This window comes from Helicoverpa zea, chromosome 30 (genome assembly GCF_022581195.2).
Source record: "Helicoverpa zea isolate HzStark_Cry1AcR chromosome 30, ilHelZeax1.1, whole genome shotgun sequence".
Lineage (NCBI taxonomy): Eukaryota > Metazoa > Arthropoda > Insecta > Lepidoptera > Noctuidae > Helicoverpa > Helicoverpa zea.
Window position 1 is genome coordinate 2,888,111 of NC_061481.1, and position 27,570 is coordinate 2,915,680.

The 27,570-nt window shown below is 37.3% G+C and overlaps 4 protein-coding genes across 4 annotated transcripts in view; 2 read left to right on the forward strand and 2 right to left on the reverse strand.

Moving 5' to 3' along the window:
* LOC124644558 (solute carrier family 2, facilitated glucose transporter member 1-like) overlaps window positions 1–6,317 on the forward strand; it is a 36,336-nt gene extending 30,019 nt beyond the window's left edge. Inside the window, exons 6-12 of the mRNA XM_047184005.1 lie at window positions 383–596; window positions 1,285–1,343; window positions 1,932–2,133; window positions 3,067–3,203; window positions 3,709–3,811; window positions 4,319–4,419; window positions 4,927–6,317. Of these exons, the coding sequence (XP_047039961.1) occupies window positions 383–596; window positions 1,285–1,343; window positions 1,932–2,133; window positions 3,067–3,203; window positions 3,709–3,811; window positions 4,319–4,419; window positions 4,927–5,064 (954 nt within the window). The 3' untranslated portion in view covers window positions 5,065–6,317. The remainder of the gene's footprint in view (window positions 1–382; window positions 597–1,284; window positions 1,344–1,931; window positions 2,134–3,066; window positions 3,204–3,708; window positions 3,812–4,318; window positions 4,420–4,926) is intronic.
* A 2,112-nt stretch (window positions 6,318–8,429) lies between these two features.
* Window positions 8,430–10,128, reverse strand: LOC124644691. The gene has a single exon (XM_047184201.1). It carries the CDS (start codon window positions 9,927–9,929, stop codon window positions 9,162–9,164), a length of 768 nt encoding a protein of 255 aa, XP_047040157.1. The 5' UTR covers window positions 9,930–10,128; the 3' UTR covers window positions 8,430–9,161.
* Window positions 10,129–10,628: 500 nt separating this feature from the next.
* LOC124644612 (zinc finger protein 626-like) lies at window positions 10,629–27,404 on the forward strand. Its single transcript, XM_047184099.1, has 10 exons — window positions 10,629–10,856; window positions 11,674–11,811; window positions 12,134–12,610; window positions 13,780–13,980; window positions 14,559–14,674; window positions 16,065–16,175; window positions 17,200–17,403; window positions 18,153–18,264; window positions 19,157–19,264; window positions 27,171–27,404. The coding sequence occupies exons 1-10, from the start codon at window positions 10,713–10,715 to the stop codon at window positions 27,333–27,335; spliced, it is 1,776 nt and encodes a 591-aa protein (XP_047040055.1). The 5' UTR covers window positions 10,629–10,712; the 3' UTR covers window positions 27,336–27,404.
* Window positions 19,867–26,741, reverse strand: LOC124644611 (SCAN domain-containing protein 3-like). The gene is made up of 5 exons (XM_047184098.1): window positions 26,660–26,741; window positions 23,266–25,162; window positions 21,971–22,234; window positions 21,152–21,239; window positions 19,867–20,678 (listed from the first exon to the last, which is right to left on the reverse strand). Exons 2-5 carry the CDS (start codon window positions 25,096–25,098, stop codon window positions 20,224–20,226), a joined length of 2,640 nt encoding a protein of 879 aa, XP_047040054.1. The 5' UTR covers window positions 25,099–25,162; window positions 26,660–26,741; the 3' UTR covers window positions 19,867–20,223.
* Window positions 27,405–27,570: the final 166 nt, after the last annotated feature.

Here is a 27,570-nt window from a genome sequence, read left to right on the forward strand (position 1 = left end):
AAAGTTGTGGTGGCCTGATATAAAAGCACCAGGCTCTCTAGTGCAAATGGGCTAGTTTGTCCCCATATACTCCCTTATGTACTGTCCTATATACTCCCTTATGTACTGTCCTATATACTCCCTTATGTACTGTCCTATATACTCCCTTATGTACTGTTCTATATACTCCCTTATGTACTGTCCTATATACTCCCTTATGTACTGTCCTATATACTCCCTTATGTACTGTTCGTATATACTCCCTTATGTACTGTCCTCATATACTCCTTTATGTATTCTCCCCATATACTCCCTTATATACTCCCCTGATGTACTTACCCCATATGCTCTCTTATATACTGTCCAATATTTTCCGAGTCTCATCATCAACTTTTCTTTCCAGATAGGAACAGTATACCAACTAGTAATAACAATGACGATCCTCCTCTCCCAAGTGCTCGGCCTACAATCAGCGTTAGGCACGTCTGAGCGCTGGCCGTGGCTGCTAGCGGTGAGCGCTGCGCCCGCACTCATACAGGCGGCCACGCTGCCTCTGTGTGTCGAGTCGCCCAAGTACCTGCTGCTCAATAAGGGACAGGAGTTGCACGCGCAGAGAGGTGAGTGTGTCTGTCTGTGTGTCCAAGTGTACAAGTGCTCGGCCTACAATCAGCGTTAGGCACGTCTGAGCGCTGGCCGTGGCTGCTAGTCACGTCTGAGTGAGAGGGTTCTAGAATTTTCTAGAGTAAAGTGAGGGCGGTATAAAATTGACGTGAGTGTTTTTTTTACCCTACTGCCAAAAAGTACCATATTTTATTAACTTTATCTTTATATGTATATATACATGTCATACAACTTATACATATTCATGTTACTCTTTACGACTACAAACATACTTTTTAAGTACATTTAGGCCCTCCATTGACAAAACTTTACGCCTAATATCATCTTAAAATTCATTTTTTTTTTTGTCGGTTTCCATTCAGTTTTCATTCAGCGTTATATACCTAAGGCTGCGTCCCCATCAAGCTCGGCGCGGCGCCGTCACCGTACAACGTCACGACGCCGTCGCCGGGCCACGGCACGGCGCCGCGCCGCAGCACGGTGCCGCCAACGGTGCGCCATCCATTACCCATTCGTGCGAGCGCATCAACAGCGAAATATTGACTGACGGTGACGGCGCCGTGCCGTGCTTGATGGGGACGCGGCCTTATTATTTAGTTGTTACCTTACCTCCTACAAAGTCTAGAAGTTACTTATTTTTCTTGTGTTTTTAAATAAGTAATACTCAAATTATGTTTGTTTCAGCTCTCAATTGGCTAAGGGGTGACGTATCTGTCCATGGCGAGATGGAAGAAATGCATCAGGTGGGTAAAAGATAGAACCAGTAAGGGTAACTTAGCCACGAGACATTGTTTGCGGTAAAAAAAGCAAGGGTAACTAAGCTATGTACAGCAGTTACGCAGCCACGAGCCCCCGAAAATAATAAACTTTTAGAAATAATTTATTCTTCTTATGGCCGTGCCAGAGATGGAATTTTGACATTTTCCCCATATACAAGGTATGTCACATTTCTACCTCTAGTAAGCAAAACAACAGAAAATATTGGGGACGGCCATAATTTTATCTTACATTCTTAATTTTACCCTCGTTTTTTTTTACCCCAAAGAACAATTTTTTTTAGATGTTTATTTATATAAATATGTGTATATTAACAAATATACACCTGTTGAATATGATAAGAAATTAAACAAAACAATTTTATAACATCGTCCGGATTGGTGGACACGGTCGAAAAATCGGGAAGGGTGGAAGCGAGATGGGGAGGCCTTTGCCCAGCAGTGGGACACTACAGTTTAGATATAATAAAAATAATAATATAATAATTTTATAACAACCCTCTTACAATTCATCAAACTTCAAAGCATATAATAATAATTCATCCCTCCCCCCAGGAAGCAGAAAAAAACAAAATCTCCAAGAAGGTCACACTACGCGAGCTATTCGGCAACCGACAGCTTCGACAACCTCTCCTCATTTCCATGGTGATCATGATAGCTCAACAGCTATCAGGCATTAACGCTGTCATCTTCTACTCTACAACTATCTTCTATAAAGTGCAGTTGACTACTGCTCAAGCACAGTATGCTACGCTGGGTAAGTTTTATATTACAACTAATTCATCATCTGCCTATCCCAACTATGTTGGGGACAACTAATCAACTAAGTCATCATCTCCCGAGCCATTTCCCAACTATGTTGGGGTCATCTTCCAGTCTAACTGGATGCAGCTGAGTACCGGTGTGCCACAAGGGGCGACTGCCTATATGATCTTCACAAATAAGTCATCATCTGCTTAGCCTTTTCCCAACTTTGTTCGGGTCGACTTCCAGTCTAACTGGATGCAGCTGAGTACCAGCGTGCCACATGGAGCGACTCTGATCTCTGCAACTAAGCTATGATTTGCCTAGCCTTTTCCCAAAGCTCTCCTCATGGTGATCATGATAGCTCAACAGTTGTCAGGCATTAACGCTGTCATCTTCTACTCTACGACTATCTTCTATAAAGTGCAGTTGACTACTGCTCAAGCACAGTATGCTACGCTGGGTAAGTTATTTTTACCCGACTGAAAAGTAGGGTAATGTTTTATACGTAATTGGTGTAAAAAGTAAGTCAAAGTTACTAACAATATCCATACGAAGTTTCATCCCAAAGTGAATCATTTTTGTGTGAAAGTCTTTAAACAAAACTTTATATTTGCGGAAGTTAAACACACAAACAAAACTTCGTGTCAAACTAGATTGAATATGATCTGAGAATAAGGACTGTAGCTACCAGGCATCAACACACGAGTCCTGATTAACTTTTCTGCTACAGACAAACATAGGAGCTATATTATTTTCACAACAACAATAACAACGTTCAGTCGGAACCACACATTTTCAATAAAATACTAATTTATTTTACCGACGACTTAAACATCCGTTTTTCTGAAAACAACAGTTTATTTTGAAAATTGAACGTCAAAATACACTGTAAAATAGCTTATTTGTCAGTAAACCAAGACCTAACTTTTTCTTTTTCTTCCAGGAATGGGCGCCATGAACGTAGTAATGACAGTAATAAGTCTCGTGCTGGTGGAGGTGGCGGGACGCAAGACGTTGCTGCTGTCAGGCTTCGCGGGCATGTTTGTGTGCACCGTCGGGCTCTGTGTCGCTAATATTTATGTAAGTATGCATATATTGAGGATCGGTTAATTGAAGTTGCAGAGTTTTCTCACGAGCGTATTTTCCGAGTGATACCACTGGGATCGTACAGGTTTGTATGAGCGACAGTAGGTACCTAAATGATTAAAAACTACCGATATACTTTTTTCCCGCACCTGATGTGCCGCATAAGTGCTTGGTTTTGCTTCGAGCGACAAAAAATCGCCGATGTAAAAGCTGTCTATTTCAAAACAAATAATTAAAACTTGGTTGCATAAATCAACTGCTAAGGTCGAAATTGTTGTGTGGGTTTTAAGAAACTTTCACAAAGCAGCCCGGAGTCTAGAAGTTGAATATTGGTGAACAATTACCGACTACCGGTACAAACAATGATAATAGAGACTGGGCGACATCTTTTTTGCCGAGTGTTACCCGTAAAAATACATGAGCATATAAATACCACTAGTGTGAAACCACTGTTACCCATATTTAAATCTTTACTGAATAATTTGTCTTTTGTTTACAGGCTCAAATCTCCTGGGTATCGTACCTGTGCATCGCGCTAGTGATCCTCTTCGTGGTAATGTTCGCTGTAGGACCCGGCTCTATTCCCTGGTTCTTAGTCACTGGTGAGTTTTTACCCAATCGAAGACAAGACGATTGTTTATGAGTTTTTAAATCCTTCGTTAGTAAAAGGTTGTCTGTAAGAGATCGCTTTTAACGATAAGACCGCCCATTGTGTCACCGACTTTAAAATCTTTAGGTTGGTTTTTTCTTTTTTGTTGTTGTTTTTAATTGGTGTAGGTACATAAAATTAAAAAAGAGTATATCCATCTATCTATCTAAAAAGAAAATGTTTTTTCTCGCACGCTGGAATTCTATTCAACAAACCCATTTAAACTATTTACAAAATCTCAAAAAAGATACCATTTTATTTTAAAAATTATTAATCCAAATGATCTCTGTTACATATGATTTCGTGAAGTTTCAGTGGATACTTGAAAAGAAATTCTGCACAAAAAATGATTTCGATGACACAGATAATACTTACACTACCATCCACCAAATCTTGATTGGAGAAGGTTCATGTCCTGTAATAATTTGAAAGCTTTAATTATATTGTCATGTTTCCACAGAGCTATTCAACCAATCGGCGCGTCCGGCGGCGACGTCAGTAGCCGTCACAGTTAACTGGACAGCTAACTTTATTGTAGGACTCAGCTTTTTGCCGCTCTCCGTAAGTATACAAAACATATTTACGTATATTAGTTTCATTTAAAAAGTTATACAAAGTAGACCCCTTTTATGACATCTGATTACTACATCTGACAAAATTCACCATCTGATTACTTTTTGATAATTGTGTTTATCGATTTAATTCTTACTAGATGTCCAATTTACTGATGTGCCACCTTATTTTACCCTCGTAAAGTTTCACGTTTTGTTACCCCACTCAAGGCGTTACCCTTGTCTTATCTTACTCATGACATAACCCTTTTCTTACTCTACTCAAGGCATATTATTTTTCTTACCCTACTCAAAGCACTCTTTTCAACCTTCATGAAGACTCAACACCTTTTTACCCCACTCAAAGCATTACCCTTTCGCTTACCCTACTTAAGACATACTTCTCACCCTACAGATGACTTTTTCTTAACTTTCGCGTTACCCCTTGAGTAGGGTAAAAATGGGACTACCGTTACCCTTTAATATTTTTCTAACACATTATTTTTTCTTTCCACAGTCGGCCTTAGGACCCAACGTATTCATAATCTTCGCGGTATTACAACTACTATTTATTATGTTCATTTTCTTCAAAGTTCCCGAAACTAAGAATAAGACTGTCGAAGAAATTACAGCTATGTTTAGACAACAAATGTAAGGTTGTGTGTGTGTGGAATGTATGTGTGGGTAGGATGGTACTATTTAAAATGGTAGGTATTGAAAAGAAGTATTTTTGTTTTTTGTCATCATGCATTTTTTGGTGTTCTAGATTTTTGTGACCCCACATTTTCACGCCAGCGGATTTTTCGCTCGTTTTTTTTTACGTGCGACACCTGCCTGGTGGTTTTTATAGCCGCCGGCACGGATATTGGGCTCTCAGCGGAAGAGTGGGGATCGCTTTGCGCACTGTACACATAAGGCAATAAACCAATAAACCGCTTCTGCGCAGGTGAAGGTCATGGCTCGATATCCGTGCCGGTAACTATACGCCGCTCGAAAAAAACCGTAGGTACGAAAAATCCGCCGGTATGAAAGTGGTGCCATTAGGATTCTTTCAAATTGAACGTTTCGCGTTGCACATTCACATAACGATTATTTTGAAAGAACCTTTTAATGATTTTTATTTATGTAATATTTTATTGAACTCTGAACATAGAATCTGAAATGAACTTTACTGCAATAAGCTTACAGTTTGTATTTGTGTGCTTGTATTTAATTTTAAATACTTTAAGTATTAAATTAATGTATAAAAGAATCACGATCAATATTTATAAGATCAAATCATTGCCTGTGGAAGCTTTTAATTTTTTTATTTAAATAGGCTTTCGATACCGACACCGATTACTGATAAAGTCTCTGATAGGCTATCAGGAACTTATACCTATGACAGATAAACTATAAGTTTTGGTTTTACAGGGGCTCAATTCTGCTAATTTAGTAATGTGTCAATTGGATATCAATTGAATCTCAATAGCAGTTTTAACCTAAGCGGGAATTCTGCTACTAATATAAAACCAATCGTTGCAATCGCAAATCATTTGCAGACCATACAAAAACGTATACCTATTTAAAACAAAAAGTTGCGGAATGCCACATACGCTTCCATAGTAATTGAGTCATGATTGAATCTTAGTTGAATGTCAATCGTATATCGCTTAAGTAACATTAGCAGAATCGTGCCCCAGTTCAATCACAATTGAATCTTAATTGGATATCAATCGTATGTCGCTTAAGTAAAATTTGCTGAATCGAACCCCTGATTGGTAACCAGTGATAGCCTTAATATCAGATCAGTCTGATATGAAGCGTGCAAGACGATGAATGTTGCATTAATTATAAGATGACAATTTCTACTGCAATTAAGTAGTTAATGTAGTTAAGAAAATAAAGAAATACTCAGTTATTTTTTAATATTTTGTTTTATTTAACCCCAATATTGTTCAAGCGAGGTCATCTTGGACCAAAATCTGGCCCGATCTCATCATCTCCCGAGCCTTTTCCTAACTATGTTGGGGTCGGCTTCCAGTCTAACCGGATGCAGCTGAGTACCAGTGTTTTACATGAGCGACTGCCTATCTGACCTACCTAAAATCTGCCCTGACTTAAAACCTCCAATTTGAAGCTGGGGGGTACTTATCAAGTGAGCTACAGATCTCGCTTGAGACAGCTGGCCCCAACGGGGGTGCAAGTTTGGAGTTTGGACACAAGGTTTACTGTAGGTGCTCTAATGATCAGACAAAAAATGCTATATCACATTACTTAAGTGTTCCAAATGTATGTATTAACAACCTACTCGATTGATTTTCATGATACTTGACAGAAATACATTTTACATGTCGGAATAACATACAGACAACTTTTTATCCACGTGCAGGAAGAAGTAATAAAAGAACATAATAAAACTTAATTCTCATTTTATTCGATTTAAAATACAATAATGTAATACTCAGCCTTATGATACAGTATCTTATTACTAGAAATTATACTCATTAATATAATGATGAAGTACTGTACACAATATAATATAACATTTCCGGTTCCGTTTCCAATTTACCTATTGCTGTCCTTTACTGATAGAGAAAGAAAGATAAAAACTAAATACCAAATCACGTAGTAAGGAAATATGAGCGGAGATGCCATAATGCAGATAGGTCAGGCGCCCCAGCGGGGCCCAGTAGGGCCAAGGCCTGCCGGGGCTGCGGGTTGTTCGAAAGAGATACCGCGGCCCTGGTACATAAAAGGCCTACGACGGAACACGACGGTGTTTAGTCAGTAAGAGTCTGACACTCCCTCACCGCTGCTAACCCACAGCGGGAGGGGTCATTTGAAGATTTTTGACGTCGTTAAAAAAAAGGTACCTAGGTCAGGCGCCTTCTTCTAGGTCAAACGTTAAACAAGTGCGGTGAGTATAACAAAAACGATTAGTTACGAGTGAACTAACGGGGCGTTAGTTCAGACATCTGGCACTGTCAACAATTTCCGGTGTTCCAAAAAATGTTCGGTTCCAAAGAAGGCGTATAATGGCGGAGCTAGTAAAGTTCCTGGTCCCCCTCGCAACCGCATGTTGTCGCGCTACTTTCTTAGGAGATTCTGCGTAATGACATCTCCGTTAATCATTTTGTACAAAGAAATGAACATAAGATCTATGGGACTATTGGATGTTAACAGTTTTTTTTACAATTTGAAGACAGCAACATAATTTGTATTGAGACAGAATGACATAATTTAAAATTATTAAAATACAAGGGGTTTTTTCAGCATACCTATCATAGCTTTTTTAAACTAAAATAATTGATCATAATACAATATAATTAACTATGTACAGATTTAAAATAAAAGAATATTCGTTTTGATTTTGTTTTCGAGATAGCAAGGTTGTCAGACATGCATATTTTTTCAGGAATTATGCATGCTTGACAAACCCACTGTTTTATGCCCATTTTCACCAACAAATACTTAAATGTAGGGATCCCCTGAGAGCATTTAGGGAACACTTAATACGATTTTCGTTTTCACCAAAGTTTAAGTGTCTCTTATAACCTTTATTATTGGGGGAGTCCTTATTCTAAGTGACACTTAGGGAAACGTTAAGAGATTGTTGGTGCAAACGGGCATTAGTCTATTGCTTAAAACCTTCTTTATGTATAAACTTTTTTCTATCGTCTCTAGGAACCTAACCCAACAAACTTTCTTAAGTTTTGAAATATTCTTTCCTTCATTAAAAAGACACTTCTTCTCTATATTTAATTTACATATTAATACTCTATTGGAGCAGGCACTTAAATAAAGGTAAACAATCTTGATAGGACTTTTTACACAAATACATCATCCTCTGAGCCTTTTTCCCAACTATGTTGGGGTCGGCTTCCAGTCTAACCGGATGTAGCTGTGTACTAGTGTTTTAAAAGGAGCGACTGCCCTATCTGACCCCCTCAACCCAGTTACTTAGGCAACCCAATACCCCTTGGTTAGACTGGTGTCAGACTTACTGGCTTCTGACTACCTGTAACGAATACATGTTAAACAAATAAACTACTGTTTAAAATAATGATTCAATTGATAAAGTTACTGTTGTTATTGAATTTGAATTGAATTTCAGCTGCATTTTACTTTTAAAGTGAGTTTTTAAATAAAAATTCATATCAAGATTGTCTTTAGATAAGTGCCTATGTAAATGAAGTATACTTGGAACTGAACTGTATACCAGAAAAATGGCAGTTGAAACATTAATAATCAACTCATTATATCAAAATTGCATGTGTTTTTAAATTATTTTGTAATTTTTATTTTAAATTTAGAATGAAGGATCTACTGTTTCAATTTTTCCATTGTTCGATTCCAATAAGATTTGATTTTTACAAAAAAAAAAAAAGATTGATGTTGATTTTTTTATAGAAAATATATGCATAATAGTGCCAGCACCATATTAATTTGACCTGTGGCAGTATAATATTCAGATTTTATTAAAGAAATGTTTTCAAATGAGCTGTTGATTGCAACTGCCCACCACAAAGGCAGAGCCTGCATGAAATCGACATTTGAGGGCAACTGCAGGTGCTGCTGCAGTTTCAATCAAAAACAGTTTAATGTAAAATACATACAAACCAGTGCAGCTGAGCAGTACAGTTGGCAATTGCAATTCTCAGCAACAAACCTCTATTGTCAGTTCCTCCTTGATTTGTTAACGGCCAGTATTATAGAACCTATAGTTCAAATTCCAACAAAAAAAAACTGTATGATCTTTGATTTTGCTTCCTAATATGAAACTGGAGGTACATGTGGCATCATTGTTGTGTAGACGCATTGATTTTCAACTGGCTTCATTACTTGCTGCATCTGCTGGTGTTGTTGCATTATATTCTGCATCGGCGGCTGTGGAGGGGGCTGCGGCGGCTGTTCTGGAGGCTTTTTATTCTTCTTCTCACACTTCTTAAACTTAATACCAAGTTTATTCAACAGTATTAGTCTTAATGACTCTTTACCGCCTCTGTAGTTCAATTCATGTTTCGCGGCTGTTAAAATTTTTCCAAGCGTTGGAACCTCTTTTCTGACTGAGTAGCTGTTGACTATGCCTCTTAAAGCGCACAGTTGGAAGTAGTCTAGCTGTACTTTCGTTTTTCTTACGCGTTTTTTCTTAGGTCCCGCGATTTTTGTCTGTGTTGCTTCCGCGCGTAAACCATCCCTTTTGATGCGTTTTATCGTGCTTTCTGACAAACCTGTGGCTGCACACGCTCTTTTAACGACGTTTTCTACTGGGTAAGCATAGCCTCTATTCTGTTTTTCGCTTTCAAAGAACTTTATTACCTTAAAAATAATCTCTCGTGCTTGTCCCTCTATCGCCTCTTTCTTTTTCTTCTCGATTTTGGGTTTTCGTTCGACTAAGTGTGGTGGTTCTGGTTCTTGCGTGTTCACTGGAGGTTGCGGCTGCGGGACGTTGTGATTCTGCATCTCCTGAGGCGGCTGTTGGTGCATAATAACTGCACTGACCACAGGCACCTCGTAAACATTGACGTTTATATTCATCTTTGTTATAAGCAATTTACGAGTTTCACAATAAAATAATGTGTGTCCTTCATTAATGTGTATCTTAATTATACTGCTGCCTATCGATAAAGTATAGTTTGTGTGTTTATTTACGAATAAATACACAAAAGAAACAATAAATTAACAATTACCGTAGCCATAGGCCATTATTTGCCATAGACGAAATTGTTTGTTTTGTTCTGACAGTTTCTGAATACAGAATTGACAGATTTGTGATTTGTATTTCCCTAAAATTGAAATTGTATCATATAATCAGTCACAATAAATTGGAAAACGAAAATGAACGAACACAATTATTAAATCAATACATATTCATGCTTAGTTCTTTCGTAACGAGTTGATTTTCATTGTATATCATTTACTTGTGTACCCATTTAAAGGGTAAACTTTGTTAAGAGTTGTTTCAAAACCACAGACAAACCAAAATGATTTATCCTTCTTAGATTTTTTTATAATATGTAGTTATATTTCCATAGCAAAATGCTCTGTCCGGATACAAAATCAGATGGTTCCTATTTTAATTCCTATATTAAAAGCAAGGTTAAATATGAATTTAACCTTGCTTTTTATCTATACGGAAAAATATGTGCTACAAAACTCAAAACTGGCACAGGTGGCAACTCCTCTCCTGAAATGTCAATTGTCAAAATCACAGAAGTGTCAAAAATATTTATTTTCTTTCGCTAGTCAACAGAATGAATATTGTAAATAAATAAACGATTTCCTAAATTAAACACGGAAAAATAAATTAAAACCATTAAAATGGATGATAATCCCGAAATGGTGTTAAAGAAATTATGTTGTACGTGTTTAAGTAGTGATAGGAAGTTGTTTCAGCTATGCAGAATTCCTGAGGGAGTAAATAATTTATATTTACTGCTATCTTACGATTCTGAAGCGTACAGGGTAGGTGTATTATTAATTACTAGCATATTATCATGAACTCCATCAGCCAAATCATCGTCCTATTAAGCCGCTAGTAATTTGTGGTTCCAACAGATAAAATTGTATTGGAGGTCCTCAAATAAATTCCTATAACCCTCTCTACAGAATGCCCTAGCTGCAAATTCACATATATAAATTCAGGTGTATTAAGGAGTTTATAGGGCAAGTATATAGTTCATAGGGGAATATAAAGGGGACTATACAACGTTATTTTTTGTTTGTGCGAAACCTGAATATAGTTTGTTCAGAATCAGTAACTGAATCGATTCCAATAGTTTTTACACCATGTTATATTTTTTCCCAAAATTATCTAAAAAACTTTGAATGTTGGACACCACAAATAGGTATTTATTCTCGCACAACAAAGGTCACGGCGAGTTCATAGCGGGCGCGAGCGCACAGTGCTATCGCATTGCGTGGCATGTGTGCGTTTTGTGGTGATTATGTATTTTTACGGACAGTCCCGTAACTTAACAAGCTTATAACTTTGTGATTTTTCATGATACGGGTTTGAAATTTCGTACATAGATTCTTTACATAAAAATACTAGATAGGTGTATCAGGTTTCGCATAAACAAAAAATAGCGTTGTATAACACACTAAATAGGGAAGAACATGTCTAAAAAATGAAATAAGTATAAAATCACAAGTTAACTTAGGTAGAGCCCACTACAGCAAATTAGGGCACATTAGTCTAGTACAGCTGCATCTACTTGCAACAAATTCCAAACCCAACACACTTAAAAGGCTTGGCTGATAATAACTATCTTGGTTACAGGAAGGCTTCTACAAAGACACAGCCAGTCTGCACGTGTGCTGGGAGTGTAGAGCGATCATGTGCAGGATCATGAGGTTCCGGCACCAGGCGTGTGTCGCTCAGAGACAGCTGACCAGCATTGTGGATGGGAGAACTCAAGTACGTGTATGCAATAAAGTTAAATATGTATATGTTTGACATGTTAAAATTATTTGTGGGAAAAGAGTTGTCTCTTTTACATTTGTCAAATACCTGTTTAAAAGGTATCATGTAAGGCCATCAGTAACTGTTATAAGCATAAGTCTTGTTTAGTAACTCCCGCCAGCGATTATACCAGTAATCTTGTGGCCTACAGCCTTCCTCGTTACATGGACTATCTAATGCTGTAAGAATTTTTCAAAACTGTCCAGCAGATCCTAAGATTAGCGTGTCGATACAAACAAATGTTTATTGTAGTTTAATCCTATTGATTCAATTCCAGATTCAAACAACATGCCTTTCGCGCCTAACCACAAACCACAAAACAACATTTCAAAAAATAATCTCCAAATCAAATAACACTCAACTAGACAATTTCATAGACTGTGGTCTCACAATGGATATTAAAAGCGAAAGCGAAGAGGACATACCTCTGTCAGAGCTACACGCCAACTGCGCGTCTGACAGCGAGACACAGGTAGTTATTCAAACCATAGACTATAAAGAGGAACTGTCAAAAGACGCCACAGATAATGAAGATGTGATTTTTAAGTTGAAGAAGAAAAAGAAATTGAAAAATGGTAGAAAAAAGAAGTATTTTAATACTGTTGTGGTTACGGATAGTGAGTTAGAAGATATTAGGTTACAAAATAAAATGGCTGATGATTTTGTAAATGCTGAATTTAAATGTGATAGTTGTATTGAGATATTTAGTAGTCAAGTTGGTTTGGATGAACATAATTCTTCTTTACATAAAGAGGTGAGTGTGTTTGATACCTTATTTATTTTTCTATTAAAAAAAATATTATATTCTGAGAATATTTGAATAAAAAAACTTTTTACAAAAAAATAAAACCGACTCCCAAAAACACTGAAAAGCAAAAAAAAAGCTATTCTTAGGTGCATCGGCCTAGAAGTCAGTGTCTAATGGATGTTGCAGAGTTTATACGCCACCAACTTCTTCTGTTTTTGGGAGTCGGTTTTATTTTTTTGTAAAAAGTTATTTATTTTTGGCTTTTCAGTGACAAGCATGTCACTATCCGCATTTGTGGAAAGTTCTCATTAATACGAATAATATAAGCCCAAACACGAGGTAGTTTACATATTCAGTTGTCGAGTTCCCTCGACCTTCACCAGTCTCCATCATCAGGTCAGCTCCAAACCTTCACAGTTGCAAAGGTCTCGTCAATACAAATAATATAAGCCCAAACACGATGTAGTTTACATATTCAGTTGTCGAGTTCCCTCGACCTTCTCTTGTCTCCATCATCAGGTCAGCTCCAAACCTTCACTGTTGCATAATGTTATCAGACATACACCTCATTGTCAAGTTTTTAACCTATGCACGCCTACAATTTTCGAAAGTTGCCCTCGATTTCTCAGGGTTTCCACCATCAGATCCTGACCTTATGATTATGGGACCACCTGGAAGGTATACCCTATCCAACAAAAAAAATTTTGCAAATCGGTCCAGGCGTCTTCGAGTAATCGGTGAACATATGTACATAAAAAAAAGATCCCGACGAATTGAGAACCTCCTCCTTTTTGGGAAGTCGGTTAAAAATACTTGCAAAAATCTTTGAATCTTGCAGTTTCCTAAGATGAGAGTTTATTTTTACTGTAAAAAAAAACTGTGAAATATCTCTACAGTAACTTGTACATGTGCTATTGTGCCCGGAATTTAATGGCAGACCTGTACAAAGAACTTCAACCTTTATCATTGAAATTTTTAACTTTATTTTCATACATATAAGTTATATTTTATTTTGCCACCTAAAAATATCTTAGCTGGGCCTTAAACTAGTCAATAATAATTAGAGTACTAGTAAATATGAAGATTAGGTAGGCTATGTAGAATTTGTGGGTATATATATAGGATATATTATTTACTTATGTGAAAATAAACAATGCCAATAATATATTTTACAGAAACCAGACCACCTACAATGTGATATATGCCTAGTCTACACTCCCATAACTTTATACCAAGATCATAGAGAATCCCATTACCATAGACAAACATGTCAGCTATGTGTGTACACCAGCTTTGATATTAATGATATGGCAACACATTTGAAGACTGAACATAGCATAGACAATATTGATTTGTCGAATAATAAAAGGAAAAAGGTGGGTAGTTTTAACTTACTAATATTATAACGAGGAAACGATTGTTTGACGCGCTAATCTCAGGAACTGCTGTTCCGATTTTACATAATGTAAAATTTATTATCAGGGTGCACGGAGTGGACATGAGTGAAAACTCCGGTCGAAACTAGTAATATACTTTAACATTCATAATCCTTTTATTGCTGCGAAAGAGCGTTTGTTTATCCTTCACGGTAAAACGGCTTAACCGAATGAGATGAAATTCAGAGTGGCACCTTGTAGGCTGTTCCCTCAGGACCGCCGGAAATAGGTATTAAGAATATACAGGACAGTTTCTGGGGAGTTTGTTGCGCCACTTCTTCCCAACAAAAACACATAGGAAGTGGTGAAGGGTGGGCGTTTTGGGGGCTGTCTTAAGTAAATTTTGACGTTCAAAAAGTGCTGTCTTGCAGCCAAGTTTGAATAAATGATTTTTGATTTTGAGTTGGCGCCAAATATCTTTGCATTTCTGAAGTTAGCAATTTAACTCGTTGCGCATTTGTTCTACAACGAATCGACATTTGTTCTTGCCTACTATTGACTTCAATTATCTTTTTCAGGATCGACATAAAGAAGGATTTACTAAAAAGAAGAGTAAAAGTAAACGGAGCCCCAATATGACAGACAAACGTACGCCTTACGGATATCTATGTACGGAATGTAATAAATATTTTGAGTAAGTATAGTTTTTCTTTCAATTATCTTTCCTTAAAAACATTACCCTTCTTGGCAGTCTGGTAAAAAGCAAAAATAATATTTTTGTATAAATCTGTAATATTAATTACCTAAAAACCTTAATTTGTAATTCATAAGGAGAAGTTCCTTTTTGTCATGTACCACTTTCTCGAAGAAGATTGCTCTACTGTAGAGCAAAATAATCTTATAAAAAAGAAAGCAACTCTGTAAAACGATTTAAAAGAATTTACTTAAGACTTAAGATACAATACTGTCGTACCACAAAAACTTAAACGTCTGTTGAACACTTGTCTAAAAAAAATACAGATTATGACGTTGAAATAAGGTCCGTTTTGCAGCCACACTTTTTTTAGACAAGTGTTCAACAGATATAAGTTTTTGTTTATGTAGTCTAGAGGCAGCTTTATACCCAGGTGCGGGAAGAAGTATTCCCGGGTCGCAGGCAAAACCACTGGCGGAAGCTAATGTATATGGCTTGTGTTTAAACACCACCCAAAAAAGTACCTATTTTACTACCAAAAAAATTCTAAACGGTTACCAAAATGGATAAATGGTCACCAAATAACGTTTCCTAAAATATTATTAAATAAAACCATTTTTTCGTATTATTGACTACTAAAAAAATATATGGACGCCTTTAAAATACACTTTAGACCAAATATTATATATTGTCACTACTTAGATGTTACCAATTATGTAATACCATGACTTCTAATTTGGTCATTTTCGTTAGACTAAAAAAGCTAACGATCGCTAGAATATTTCTCAAATACCAATTAATATACTGGGGTTCCCAAACGTACGTCGCTTATTTATTGTTATATGAATTTGGGTGTACGTTTAAAATGTAAGCATACAACATGGAGCAAGCATGGCTTCTGTCACGGCTCCGGCGCTGCGGGGCTCCGGCGGTCCCATGCGAGCTTATCGTCGCAGATGGTTTTCACGCTCACCACCGCAGCTTCGGCTTGCGCCTCACCTCGCAGGCCGCCTCGCCCCTCCGCGCCTACGCGGTTTTGAATTGCACTCTAGGGGTAGGGCAGACAAGTCTACGCGGAGTCCGGTTTTGCAACGATTCGTTTTCGTCACTAACTTTGATTTTTGGTAGTAATATTAATCTTTGAGTTGGATAGAATTTGGTGACCATTAATCCATTTTTGGAACCAAAAATAATATTTGTGCGAGATTTGCGATTTTTCTGATGTTTTTTTTTTGTTTTGATCATAATATTATATACTTTAGTGCCCTTTTAATAAAGTCAATTTATTTTTTTTGGAGTTGTTTATTTTATTTGGTGCCTCAGCTTGGAGTCTTAAAAATATTTTTGGTGACCGCCTAAATTATACCCAATGTAGGTATATTTGTTACAGAAACAAAAATCAAAGATGGAAGCACGTGCAGCGTCACCACAGAGAAGGATATAAATGTGAAACCTGCGGAAAAAGGTTCGCTTTCAAGAATAACTTGACCAGGCACGAGTTGTGAGTATTTTATGTATTTTGCGATATTACTTTTATTATGAATGTCATTGGTAAACGTGTTAGGGTGCGTCCTAAGTGAGCGATCTGGACGGAGACGCGAAGCGACGCGGCAGGATTTTCGAAGTACGCTGCGCCAAGTTATTTTAAGTTTATCGCTGTAAACTGGTCATTAATTAATGAAATAAGATGGGCACTTATTGATAAAAGGAATGAGTCAAATAAAGGTGAACTCTCGACATACGTGACACGACCGATATATCGGATGTGTCGTTCACAATCACATTAAATTCTATCACATATACTTTATGATATTCTATGGCGAATTGTAAAAAAAATAACCTAATCCATTCAGTGGTTTGGCCACAGGAGTCATTTTTCGTTTTTATAATTTACAACATCATGTGTAAAGCAGAGATAAAGACAGGAGTATCGATTGTTTTGATCAGTTGACAGCAGTCAGTTTTCAAGGGAGAATTTCAGTTGTTTGTAATGACTGACTTTTATATGGTGTTCTAATTTTGCTCACATTTTTATTCTATTTACTTTGTTTGAAAAATTCATTTTTTTTATTTTTACGTATTTTTCTTTTTTCTTTGTGTTAATGGACATATATTAACCAGTATATTAACGCATTTCATTTAATGTGATTATGAACGACACACCCGATATACAGCATACCGAAAAATATGACTGTAATAGGTAAACGAAAAACGAAAATTTTCTTTATTATTGCGAGAAGTACAAATGTAGTTAAAATAGAGGGACAAAGCTAGTATAAAATCATCGACATCAATGGTTTTTCCAATAGTAAACCATTTTCCAAAATAGAAGACTTTGAAGTTTGCTATGTCTCCCAAACTTTCACTTGAAGAAAATTAAACTTTAGGACTTAATTACAGCAAAATGGCTGAACCGATTTAAACCAAATTTGGCACAGACTTACCTCGAACTTTAGAACATTATTTAAGACACTTTTCACCTTTCTATTTTCTTTATTTTCCTCAATAATCAAGTTTATACGCAGGTTACACCGCGGCGGTCCCCCTCGCCAACAATGTGAAGTTTGCCACAAGCAAGTTCGAGTGGACTTGCTGAAAGTTCACGCACGCACACATACAAACAGACAGACGCACACATGTGTGCATTGTGCTAAAACTTTTGTAAGTCGAGCGTCTTATGAGCATCATTTGAAGTATACCAAAGCTCATGCGTTGGTTGATATACTCAAGTAAGTTTTTTTTAATACTTTTTTTTTGTGTTTGAGAAATTAAACTTATGAGGCCCAAGGTCACCGACAACGTGAACGTAGCTTTTCTTAAAACAATTGTTCACTTTGAAAATTGGACATGAAAATTCATAGTAGAGAGTGATTTTTATTTTGTCGGTGAACGTGGGTCATTATAAATCTCCCTAGTCGTCATGTAGGCCTGACCATTTCCCAACTATGTTGGGGTCGGCTTCCAGTCTAACCGGATGCAGCTGAGTACCAGTGTGCCACAAGGAGCGACTGCCCTATCTGATCTCCTCAACCCAGTTACCCGGCAACCCGATACCCCTTCAGTAAGACTGGTTGCTAGACTTTCTGGCGTCAGACCACCCGGTGTATAAATAGTTTGACGATTTTTTTTATTGACTCCCAGAACACTGAAGAGACCTACTTACTAGCTTCTATAAAAGTAATAGCTTATTCATTACTAGATTCCGCCCGCGGCTTCGCCCGCGTCAAGTTCGGTTATATCGCGTTTCCAAGAGAACTCTTTAAAAGTCCGGGAGGAAAACTATCCTATGTTCTTTCTCAAGGTGAACTCTATCTTTGTACCAAATTTTATTAAAATCAGTTCAGTGGTTTAGACGTGAAAACGTAACAGACAGACAGACAGAGTTACTTTCGCATTTATAATATTAGTAGGGATTACCTATTACATTAGATCGTATTATTATTTATCTAGAGTATGTCAAAGTATTTCTTTTCCACAGATATAAATGCACTCTATGTGACAAAGGATATCGTTCTCGCGGAGAGTTGCGAGATCACGTCAATTACCAGCACATGGGTAAAACTCAACATAAGTGTCCCGTCTGCGGGAAGGTGAGATACTTTTAGTGTCTACAATATTTTCATATAGATTTTCTGTAAAACGCCTCAGGTTCGCCCGCATTCCGTGGAGATTACTTCCCGTGTTCGGATAAAATATAGCCTTTTATTACCGTTACCTTGTTCTTGATAAATAGTAGCCTATAACCTACGTTATTCTGATCTGTAAGCTAGCAGGCACGTTAAGTTAGGCAGATCCTTACTAATTTGAGAGTGACTTTGCTTATAGCGCTTTCACGGCAAAACTACTGAACCAATAAGTGATACTGACAAAACCCTAACCCCTTTTTGTAATAAATATACAACATGTAACTTAATTAACGCACATCCTGAAATTAGTTTGTTCAGAATCGTTTACTGAATCGATTTATATCATTTTTAATATAGGTAATTTCTATCCCAAAAATAATTAAAACTACGTAAATTATTGTCATATTAACCCTGTACAGTCAAAACAAATTCAAATAGACCGTAACTCAAAGTAATAAGACTTCGTGTATTGTCGGCTTTTTCCGTAGTTTCGTTATGTTGTGTCGAGTCGAGCGGCGCGCGGCGCGATATTTGCGTGCGTAGTAGTATGACCAAAAAGTTCTCCAAGAATTGGTATAACTAATTTAGTAAATAACAATGCATATACATGTTAAATTAAAAATTCAGTGTATGTATTATGATTATAACATAATATTCTAATTGGGGTGTTTGAGGGTGTGCGTTAATTACGGTACATGTTGTATAATAGTTATTCCAAATTTAAATCTATGCTTATTCCTTTATTATTCTTGGTGTAACTCTAATACGTGTTTATTAATAAATAAGGCCCTAAGAATGGAATCCAGAATCACGGGAAACATCTAGTTTTTTTATACATTTTTCATACATTCCACAGGCACTAGCGACCCGTCGTTGTATAACGCGGCACGTGAGGCGAGCGCATGAAGGCGTCAAGGAGAGCGCGAGAGACAAGATATGCCAACAGTGTGGGAAGGCTTTTAGGGTAAGATCGTCCTTTAATTTCACTAATACAAATACTTTTCTATTTTAATAAAATCACCAAAAATGACCCCTCCCGCTGTGGGTTAGCAGCGGTGAGGGAGTGTCAGACTCTTACTGACTAAAAACCGTCGTGTTCCGTCGTAGGCCTTTTGTGTACCAGCGCCGCGGTAACTCGCGCGAACAATCCTGCAGCCCCGGCAGGAACTTCATTATAACTCTCAGATAACTGGGTTGAGGAGGTCAGATAGGCAGTCGCTCCTTGTGGCACACTGGTACTCAGCTGCATCTGGTTAGACTGGAAGCCGACCCCAACATAGTTCGGAAAAGGTTAGGCAGTTGATGACTCCATATACACCGACAGCAAAAAACGAAAGTTTTCCGTTCAAGTTAAATTTTCAAAGTAAAAAGTTGTTTTAAGAATAAACGAACGTTTATTTACGTGAAAATGGGCCTCTGATATTATTAAGAAGATTTTTATTTGTTTGTAACTGCTGATGTCTAAAATGGTTTCTGCGCAGATACTTGCGCAACGTACCGTGTTGACAAAAACGACGTTTGGCGAGAATTATACACCAAATTATATATGAAATGAAACGAACTTAAAACTATATTATAATCTTTATTTTCTCACTGAATTATGTACATTACATACTTTATTAACAAAAAAGAATTGGTCTAGTAGTCGAAATAGCGCGACTGCTGTGCTCGAGGTCTCTTCACCGCTTTGGAAGTTAAAGAAACTTTCACAAAGCAGCCCGAAGTCTGGAAGTTGGTAATTGATACACCCGTGCATCGGAGAGCACGTTACTATCCTGCTTGTGATCTTTCTCCGGTGGTGTCGGCTTGTCGTCCCATCGCGCCATGAGAGTGAAGGAATAGTGACAGCACCTGTATCCAAGCAAATGTGCCTGCACTATAATATGTCCTGCGCAGCTGGCTGATCTCCTTAGTGAAATTTCACTAACAATTTTCATCTTCTAATCTCCTCAATTTACTAATTTCCAACTGTAATTTAACGTTTTGTAGTCTCAAATTTTCGTGTTCTAAAAGTATTTTTTCATTTTCTAATCTAATCTTTTCGTGTTCCAACAAAATCTTTTCGTTTTCCAATCTTAATTTTTCATGTTCTAGGCAAATTTTTTCACTCTCTAATTTTATATTTTGTGCCTTGCTACGCGCTAAGTGTCTCTTTGTCATATAAAATTGGGCTATGGCATTCTGTCTACTATTCATATTATTTGTATTTCTTCCAAATTTATGAGTTCTGTTATTTTGTGTTTCTGTAGTACCGTTTTCTATTTCTATTGTATCTGTTTCTATTTTTATATTTCCATTTTCATTTTGAGTAGTGTCATGTTCTGTTTCTAAGAATTCTTCATCTGATTGTTGCTCTTCCTTGATTTTGGCTCGCAAAGCTGTTAAATAATAAAAAATGTTAGTTTTATTAAGTGTCCTAGTGGATAAAGAACCAACCTCTCAAGTATGAGTGTGGATTTGATAGGGTCAGGCAAGTACCAATGCAAGTTCTCTAAGTTTGTATGTACGTTCTAAGTATATCTTAGACACCAATGACTGTGTTTCGGAGGGCACGATAAACCGTAGGTCCTGGTTGTCATTTGAACATTTTTGGCAGTTGTTATGAGTAGTCAGAAGCCAGTGAGTCTAGCCAATCTTACCTATTGGGTATTGGAGTGCCCAGATAACTGGGTTGATGAGGTCAAATAGGCAGTCCATACAGGCTATGAGAGTGGAGGAATAGAGAGTGCACCTGTGTCTGCGCAAATGCTTGTGCACCATAATATATCTTGCGTCACTGGCTGATCTCCTTATATGAGAACAGCCGCCGTGGCCAACAATCGGCTAGCACGCTATGGTCAATGTTACCTACCTGTAATATCAACTGGATTGCCTAGAATAGCTGCCACTCGGTCTAAGATATCATTAGAAGGATAGTCAGCAGGCAGCTCCCCACCGTTCTGAAAAATAATATAAAATAATTAATTAATAGTTTATAATACAATGTTCCGTCAACAAGTTCCAGTTCATATCTTCAGACTCCATCATCAGATCAGTTCGACAGTACTATATTATTGTATTGTCATCAGAACTACATACAGCTGCCAATTTTCATGACGCTACGATCCTTGGAAGATGATTAACTTAGTATCCTTAGATTCCATTACATAGTTATGTACAAGTCGATCTAATAAAACCCGTTCTTCTGCAGTTTTATCCGCTTCCCTTGGGAGATACTGCCCGTACCGGGATAAAATAAAGCCTATGTTACTCGAGAAGAGTGTAGCTTGACAACTGTGAAATTATTTTTCAAATCAGTTCGGTAGTTTCGGCGCCTTTAGGGTACAAACAAAAAATGTTTTCTTTTTATTATATTAGTATGGTTTACCAGCTTCCGCCCGCGTAGAGTTAGGTTATATCGCGTTTCCAAGAGAATTCTTCAAAAGTCCGGGATAAAAACTATTCTATGTTCTTTCTCAAGGTCAACTCTATCTCTGTGCCAAATTTTATTAAAATCAGTTCAGTGGTTTAGACGTGAAAGCGTAACAGACAGACAGAGTTACTTTCGCATTTATAATATTAGTAAGGATATTTATTTAATAAATAAATAAGCATAAATAAAGTAGCAGTTTAAGTTTGTAAATATTCAAATTCGTAATAACTGAAAATAAATAAATAAAGTAGCATTTACCTTATGACACAACATCCGTATCTCAGCAGTCCGCTTCCTAGAACTCTTTTTCAAATTATCCCATTTTAACCTCAACTGATGTGGCGTCCGCGTACCGAATCCATACTTGGCGTTAAACACGTGTGTTATATGCTGCCATTCTTTAGCTTTCAGTAGATTTGTAGTGGCATCTGTGTTCTTATCCGTAATGATTTTACTGTCCTCTATTAAGGCGATTAGCCCCATCATTTCATTTTCTGATAGAATTCTTCCCTTGCTTGGGTGCTGGAAATAAAATAAAAAGGTCAAATATAAAGTAAACTAAATTTATGTTATTTTTAATGTAAATATACATTTAGTTTATTTTAAAATATAATGTACAGATTTTATTGAAAAATAAACATGCCAATTAAAAAAAAAAGTGTCACTTTCATATAGGTTTTGGAGACTTATCATCCTCCGAGCCTTTTTCCCAACTATGTTGGGGTCGGCTTCCAGTCTAGCCGGATGTAGCTAAGTACTAGTGCTTTACAAGGAGCGACTGCCTATCTGACCTCCTCAACCCAGTTACCCGGGCAACCTAATACCCCTTGGTTAGATTGGTGTCAGACTTACTGGCTTCTGACAACTTTTGGAAACTTATGTAATGATGAAATAGAACTCAAAAACTGGTAATTTGTAAGAATTTGTATTTTTGTTGCTTTTTTTTTTTTAATTCACAACTTTTGCTACTCTCTGACCAGCAGGTATGCTAATAGTCTCAGATTATTCATTTTATATATGTCACCGGAAAATAACAAAAATCGTAAGATGATCAATTTTCTAGATAGGTGATCAACTCTCGGAAAATAATAAACGGCATTTGAAATGTACTATTTAACGCATCGAATTTTAGCTAATTGGTCAACTTACGTTACCTAGCCGTAATTTAATAATTAACTATATTGCTACAAGTAAAATCATCCACAAATGGGCCAATCGTTGCCCAGTGTACTATTTGACGGTACACTAAAGTTATCGGCACGAATCTTGAGCGCTGACCTTCACCTGCGCAGAAGTAACTTATTAGCAAAGAACCAATCCCGAGTGACGGCTATGACGCAATGCTCTGCGGGCCAATCACCGCTTTACCCCCCCCCCTTCCCCCGCGCCTCACTTCATAGCACAAAAGGGACCCAATAAATCCAATAAACCCCACTTCTACGCAGGTGAAGGTCAGCGCTCAAGATTCGTGCCGATGATTATATGTTGTTTTAATATTTATATTTTTAGATAAGGATATGGACTTGAAAATAACTACTACACAATATTCTTACCTGTGAAATATCATCAGACATAATAGTATTTTCTGAAGAGAGGTCAGCGTTTGGAATCCAGTCACTAATTCCAAATGGAGTGCCAACTCTAAACAGTTCATTTGTTTTTTCTACATTTTTGCTGTTCAGAGCCCCTCTGTCTATTCTAGGCTCTTCGACAAGCACTGTAGTTCCCATATCTTTAAATTTCTTAGACGACAAAGCTATTCTGTCTCCGGCTCTTTTCAAATGTTGCTGTCTCTCTCTCGAAATGCTATATTCATTTGCACACAAATTGCAGACCAGTTGACTACTGCCTTCATCTTCACTCGATACTCCACACATTATATGTATCATACCATTACATGTTTGACATTTAATCGCTCCCGATGTTTCTATATTACAAATGCGACATGAAATACTCGGGTTTTTTATTTCAGTAGAAATTATATCTCTGTTGTTTGCAGAAGTGATTTCATTGACAACGGGTATTTCTTCATTTTCATTTATGTTTATATTAGTGTTTGATTCTGTTATTTCTTCAGTATTAAGTGTGTCATGATTAGAATCTATGGCTTGGTCTAAATGGTTGTCGGTGGGGATGGGTGCAATTTCAGACTCAATGTTGAGAATCTCTGGATAATTGTCATTAACTGTTGTTGGTATATTTAAGTTGCTTGATGGAATTTGTATCTCATTATCGTCATTGTCAATTTCTTCTTGTTTCACAGCCTTAAGTGTATCAAGATAATGTAAATTGTCATTTTCTTTGTTAGCGCCTTCTAAAAATCTCTCTAGATCCTCTTCAGTTTTAAGTTTAGTTATCACGTTTTTAGGTAAATTAGTGGAATTTAGACCTAATCTCGGGTCATCCCCGAACAAGGCTTTGAACGGTGTTCTCTGAATTGTTGAATGAAATGATGTATTTTTGTGAAATTGAGCAAAGTAACATCCTATCGACCAGTTTGTAGAATTGTTGTCTACCATCCATGATTGTATCATATTTCTCACGTCCTGTCTCCGTTCTATATTTCCTTTGCTTGGTCTCCCATTAAGAATTTTACACGAAGGCCATAAGCTTACAATTTCTTTTAACACCGCTGCTGTGAACTCACGCTTATTACTCTGGAGGATATTTGGGCAGCCAACTTCCAAAAATATTTTGAGTATCTCAATCGCTACTTCTTTCGCTTCTTTACTTTTTAAAGGTCGCAGAAAGCAAAATTTCGTCAAATGGTCTTGGTATTGCAAAAGCCATTTGTACCCATTATCAGGGGACGATTGAAAGTCTATGAGGTCAACTTGACCTCTCCTGTCAAAGTCGTCAGAAGTCGGTTTTACGACTGTTCCACGCTTGGGAAGACTTTTCTTCGCAATACATGTTTTACACATCTTAAGAAAGATATTTATAGCCCATATTGGTACTACATACTTATCTTTCAGTGCAGAAATAATTTTGTCACGCCGTCCATGACCTGTTTCAACGTGGGCTTCATATATTAGCTGGTAGAATTCAGAGCTAGGAACGATCCGTACCGTTGGATCGGTATGTGATTTTCTCTTTAATATTAAAACTTTTTCATCACCAATATTAATTGTATCATATTTTCTTGCGTGATAATATTGCTTGTCAGATGATCGCTTACCTAAAGTTTTAGCAATATTGTGTTCTTCTAACATTTGTATAACATTTTGGATTTTCTCACTTGTCCACTCAGTTTTTTTATTTTCTGCACTTAGCCCACTGTAGTATTTTTGTAACTCTGCATCAAAGTGTTCTCGATCGACAAAAGTAGAATTCCTCACTGATTTTGCGTTTGTTTTTGCAACTACAGCCTCCATTTCACTCGTCATAAATAAAATGACGCGTTGCAATGAGAATTATTATCAAACAAAACGACAATGGCTAATTTTACTTCTGTAAATAAAGAGAAACAAGTACTGATGAAGAATTGTTGACGTTTAGACCGGTAATGGCGGCGATCGGATGGTAAGTCTTTTAACCAATCAACGTACAGTCAACTTCAGGTCAGTGGTAACAGTTTTATAGGAAAATCGTACTTATTACTATTGAGTTAAGGTGCATGACAGTTACCACTGATGTGCAGTCTACTGTACACCTCGCCTTTGACGGATGTATTAATCAACTTACATACACATACATATGTTACATACATACGTTAAATAGTACAAGTCATTTTAAATGCCGTTTATTATTTTCCGACAGTTGATCAACTACCTAGAAAACTGATCAACTTACGTGTTATTTTCCGGTGATATAATATACTTCATTTGCGAAGGCACTTTACTACAGGTATATAGAGTGTCGTGGTGGCCTAGTGGGCAAAGAACCAACCTCTCGAGTATGAGGGTGTGGGTTCGATTCCAGGTCAGGCAAGTACCAATGCAACTTTTCTAAGTTTGTATGTACTTTCTGAGCATATCTTAGACACCAATGACTGTTCAGATAGCATGTTAAACTTTAGGTCCCGGCTGTCATTGAACATCCTTGGCAGTCATTACGGGTAGTCAGTAGCCAGCAAGTCTGACACCAGTCTAACCAAGGGGTATTGGGTTGTCCGGGTAACTGGGTTAAAGGGGTCAGATAGGGCAATCGCTCCTTGTAAAGCATTGGTACTCAGCTACATCTGGTTGGACTGGAAGCCGACCTCAACATAGTTGGGAAAAGGGCTCGGAGAATGGGACATAGAAGAAAGGACAGTCTTGATATGACTTTTGTTTTTATACTTGATTTTAAAATAAACTGTGACTAGAAATCTAACATAATATAGGTACAATAGTTTAATTATTTACGTTTAGTTAAATGCCTACTCAAATGGAGTCCATCCTCTGAGCCCTTTCCCAACTATGTTGGGGTTGGCTTCCAGTCTATGACTGCCAAGGATGTTCAATGGCAGCCGGGACCTACAGTTTAATGTGCCATCCGAAACACACTCATTGGTGTCTAAGATATACTTAGAAAGAACATACAAACTTGAGAAACTACTCAAATGGAATATAGTTGTTTTTATATTTTACATAATTATGAGATTTTTTACACCACATTAATTTGAGCCATACCTAAGGCAGTTGCCTTAGGCCTTATAATAAGATGGGCGTGACCAAAACGCTCCGTTAAGAGTGAATTAACGAGGCGTTCTGGTTATAACATCTCCGCTAGTAATTTTGGTCTCCATGAATATGATAAAGGCTATTTTTTATCTCGTTTACAACTCTATTGTATTTATTTATGTTATTGTTTATGTTAATTTGGCGCGAACGGTAAATGCATCTTTGAGAATTGCACTAGAACTAAATGCTTTTACTTTTAATGAAATGAAGTCATAAACTCGACTAACGCTACGATAAATGTATGTTATTCAATATTTATGTGATAACCAAGCTGTATACTTACGTTTTCCATGTTTATTTTATACACAAACACGAAATAAACTTCGACAAAATATCCCGTGTCAATAAACATACGACGCTGAGTAACAAATGTCAAACTAGAATTGACATTGACAGTTAAAGTTACGTCATCACGTTTCGTTACGTTCACTGTATGTTAGGCTTCATGATTACTTTTTATAATTTAAATAGGTAAATTATTATTTACTAGTGACCCGCCCCAGCTTCGCACGGGTGCAATGTTTTCAACCTTCCTCTTAAATCACTCTACCCATTTAAAAAAACTGCAGCAAAATCCATTGAGTAGTTTTAAAGATTTGAGCATACGAAGGGACATAGGGACAGAGAAAGACTTTTTTATACTATGTATTGATTGCAGTATTCTTACTTGTGTTTTTCACGATAATAAATTACATTTTTGCAAAGTTCGCGCTTTATTATCTTCACGGAACTTTGACCATATCTTAAGGAAGTCAAAGATTAACCCCAAAATAATGTCATATTTCTTGTTTCAGGACAAAAAAGGTCTCCGCGAACACGAACTAATACACACGGGACAGCGCCCGCTCTCGTGTGAGATATGCGGCTGCACGTTCAGACAGAGCGCCTCGCTGTACACGCACAGGAAGCGCGTGCACAACGTGTGCTCCGGCGCTAAGACTGTCACGCTGCAAGAGTGAACTGTTATAGTTATCGGCACGAATCTTGAGCTCTGACCTTCACCTGCGCAGAAGTAATTTATTGGGTCCCTTTTGTGGTTTGAAGTGAGGCGCGGGGGCGGGCTAAAGCGGTGATTGGCCCGCAGCGCATCGCGTCATAGCCGTCACTCGGGATTGGTTCTTTGCTAATAAATCACTTCTGCGCAGGTGAAGGTCAGGGCCCAAGATTCGTGCCGATGACTATAGCGATGCGAGC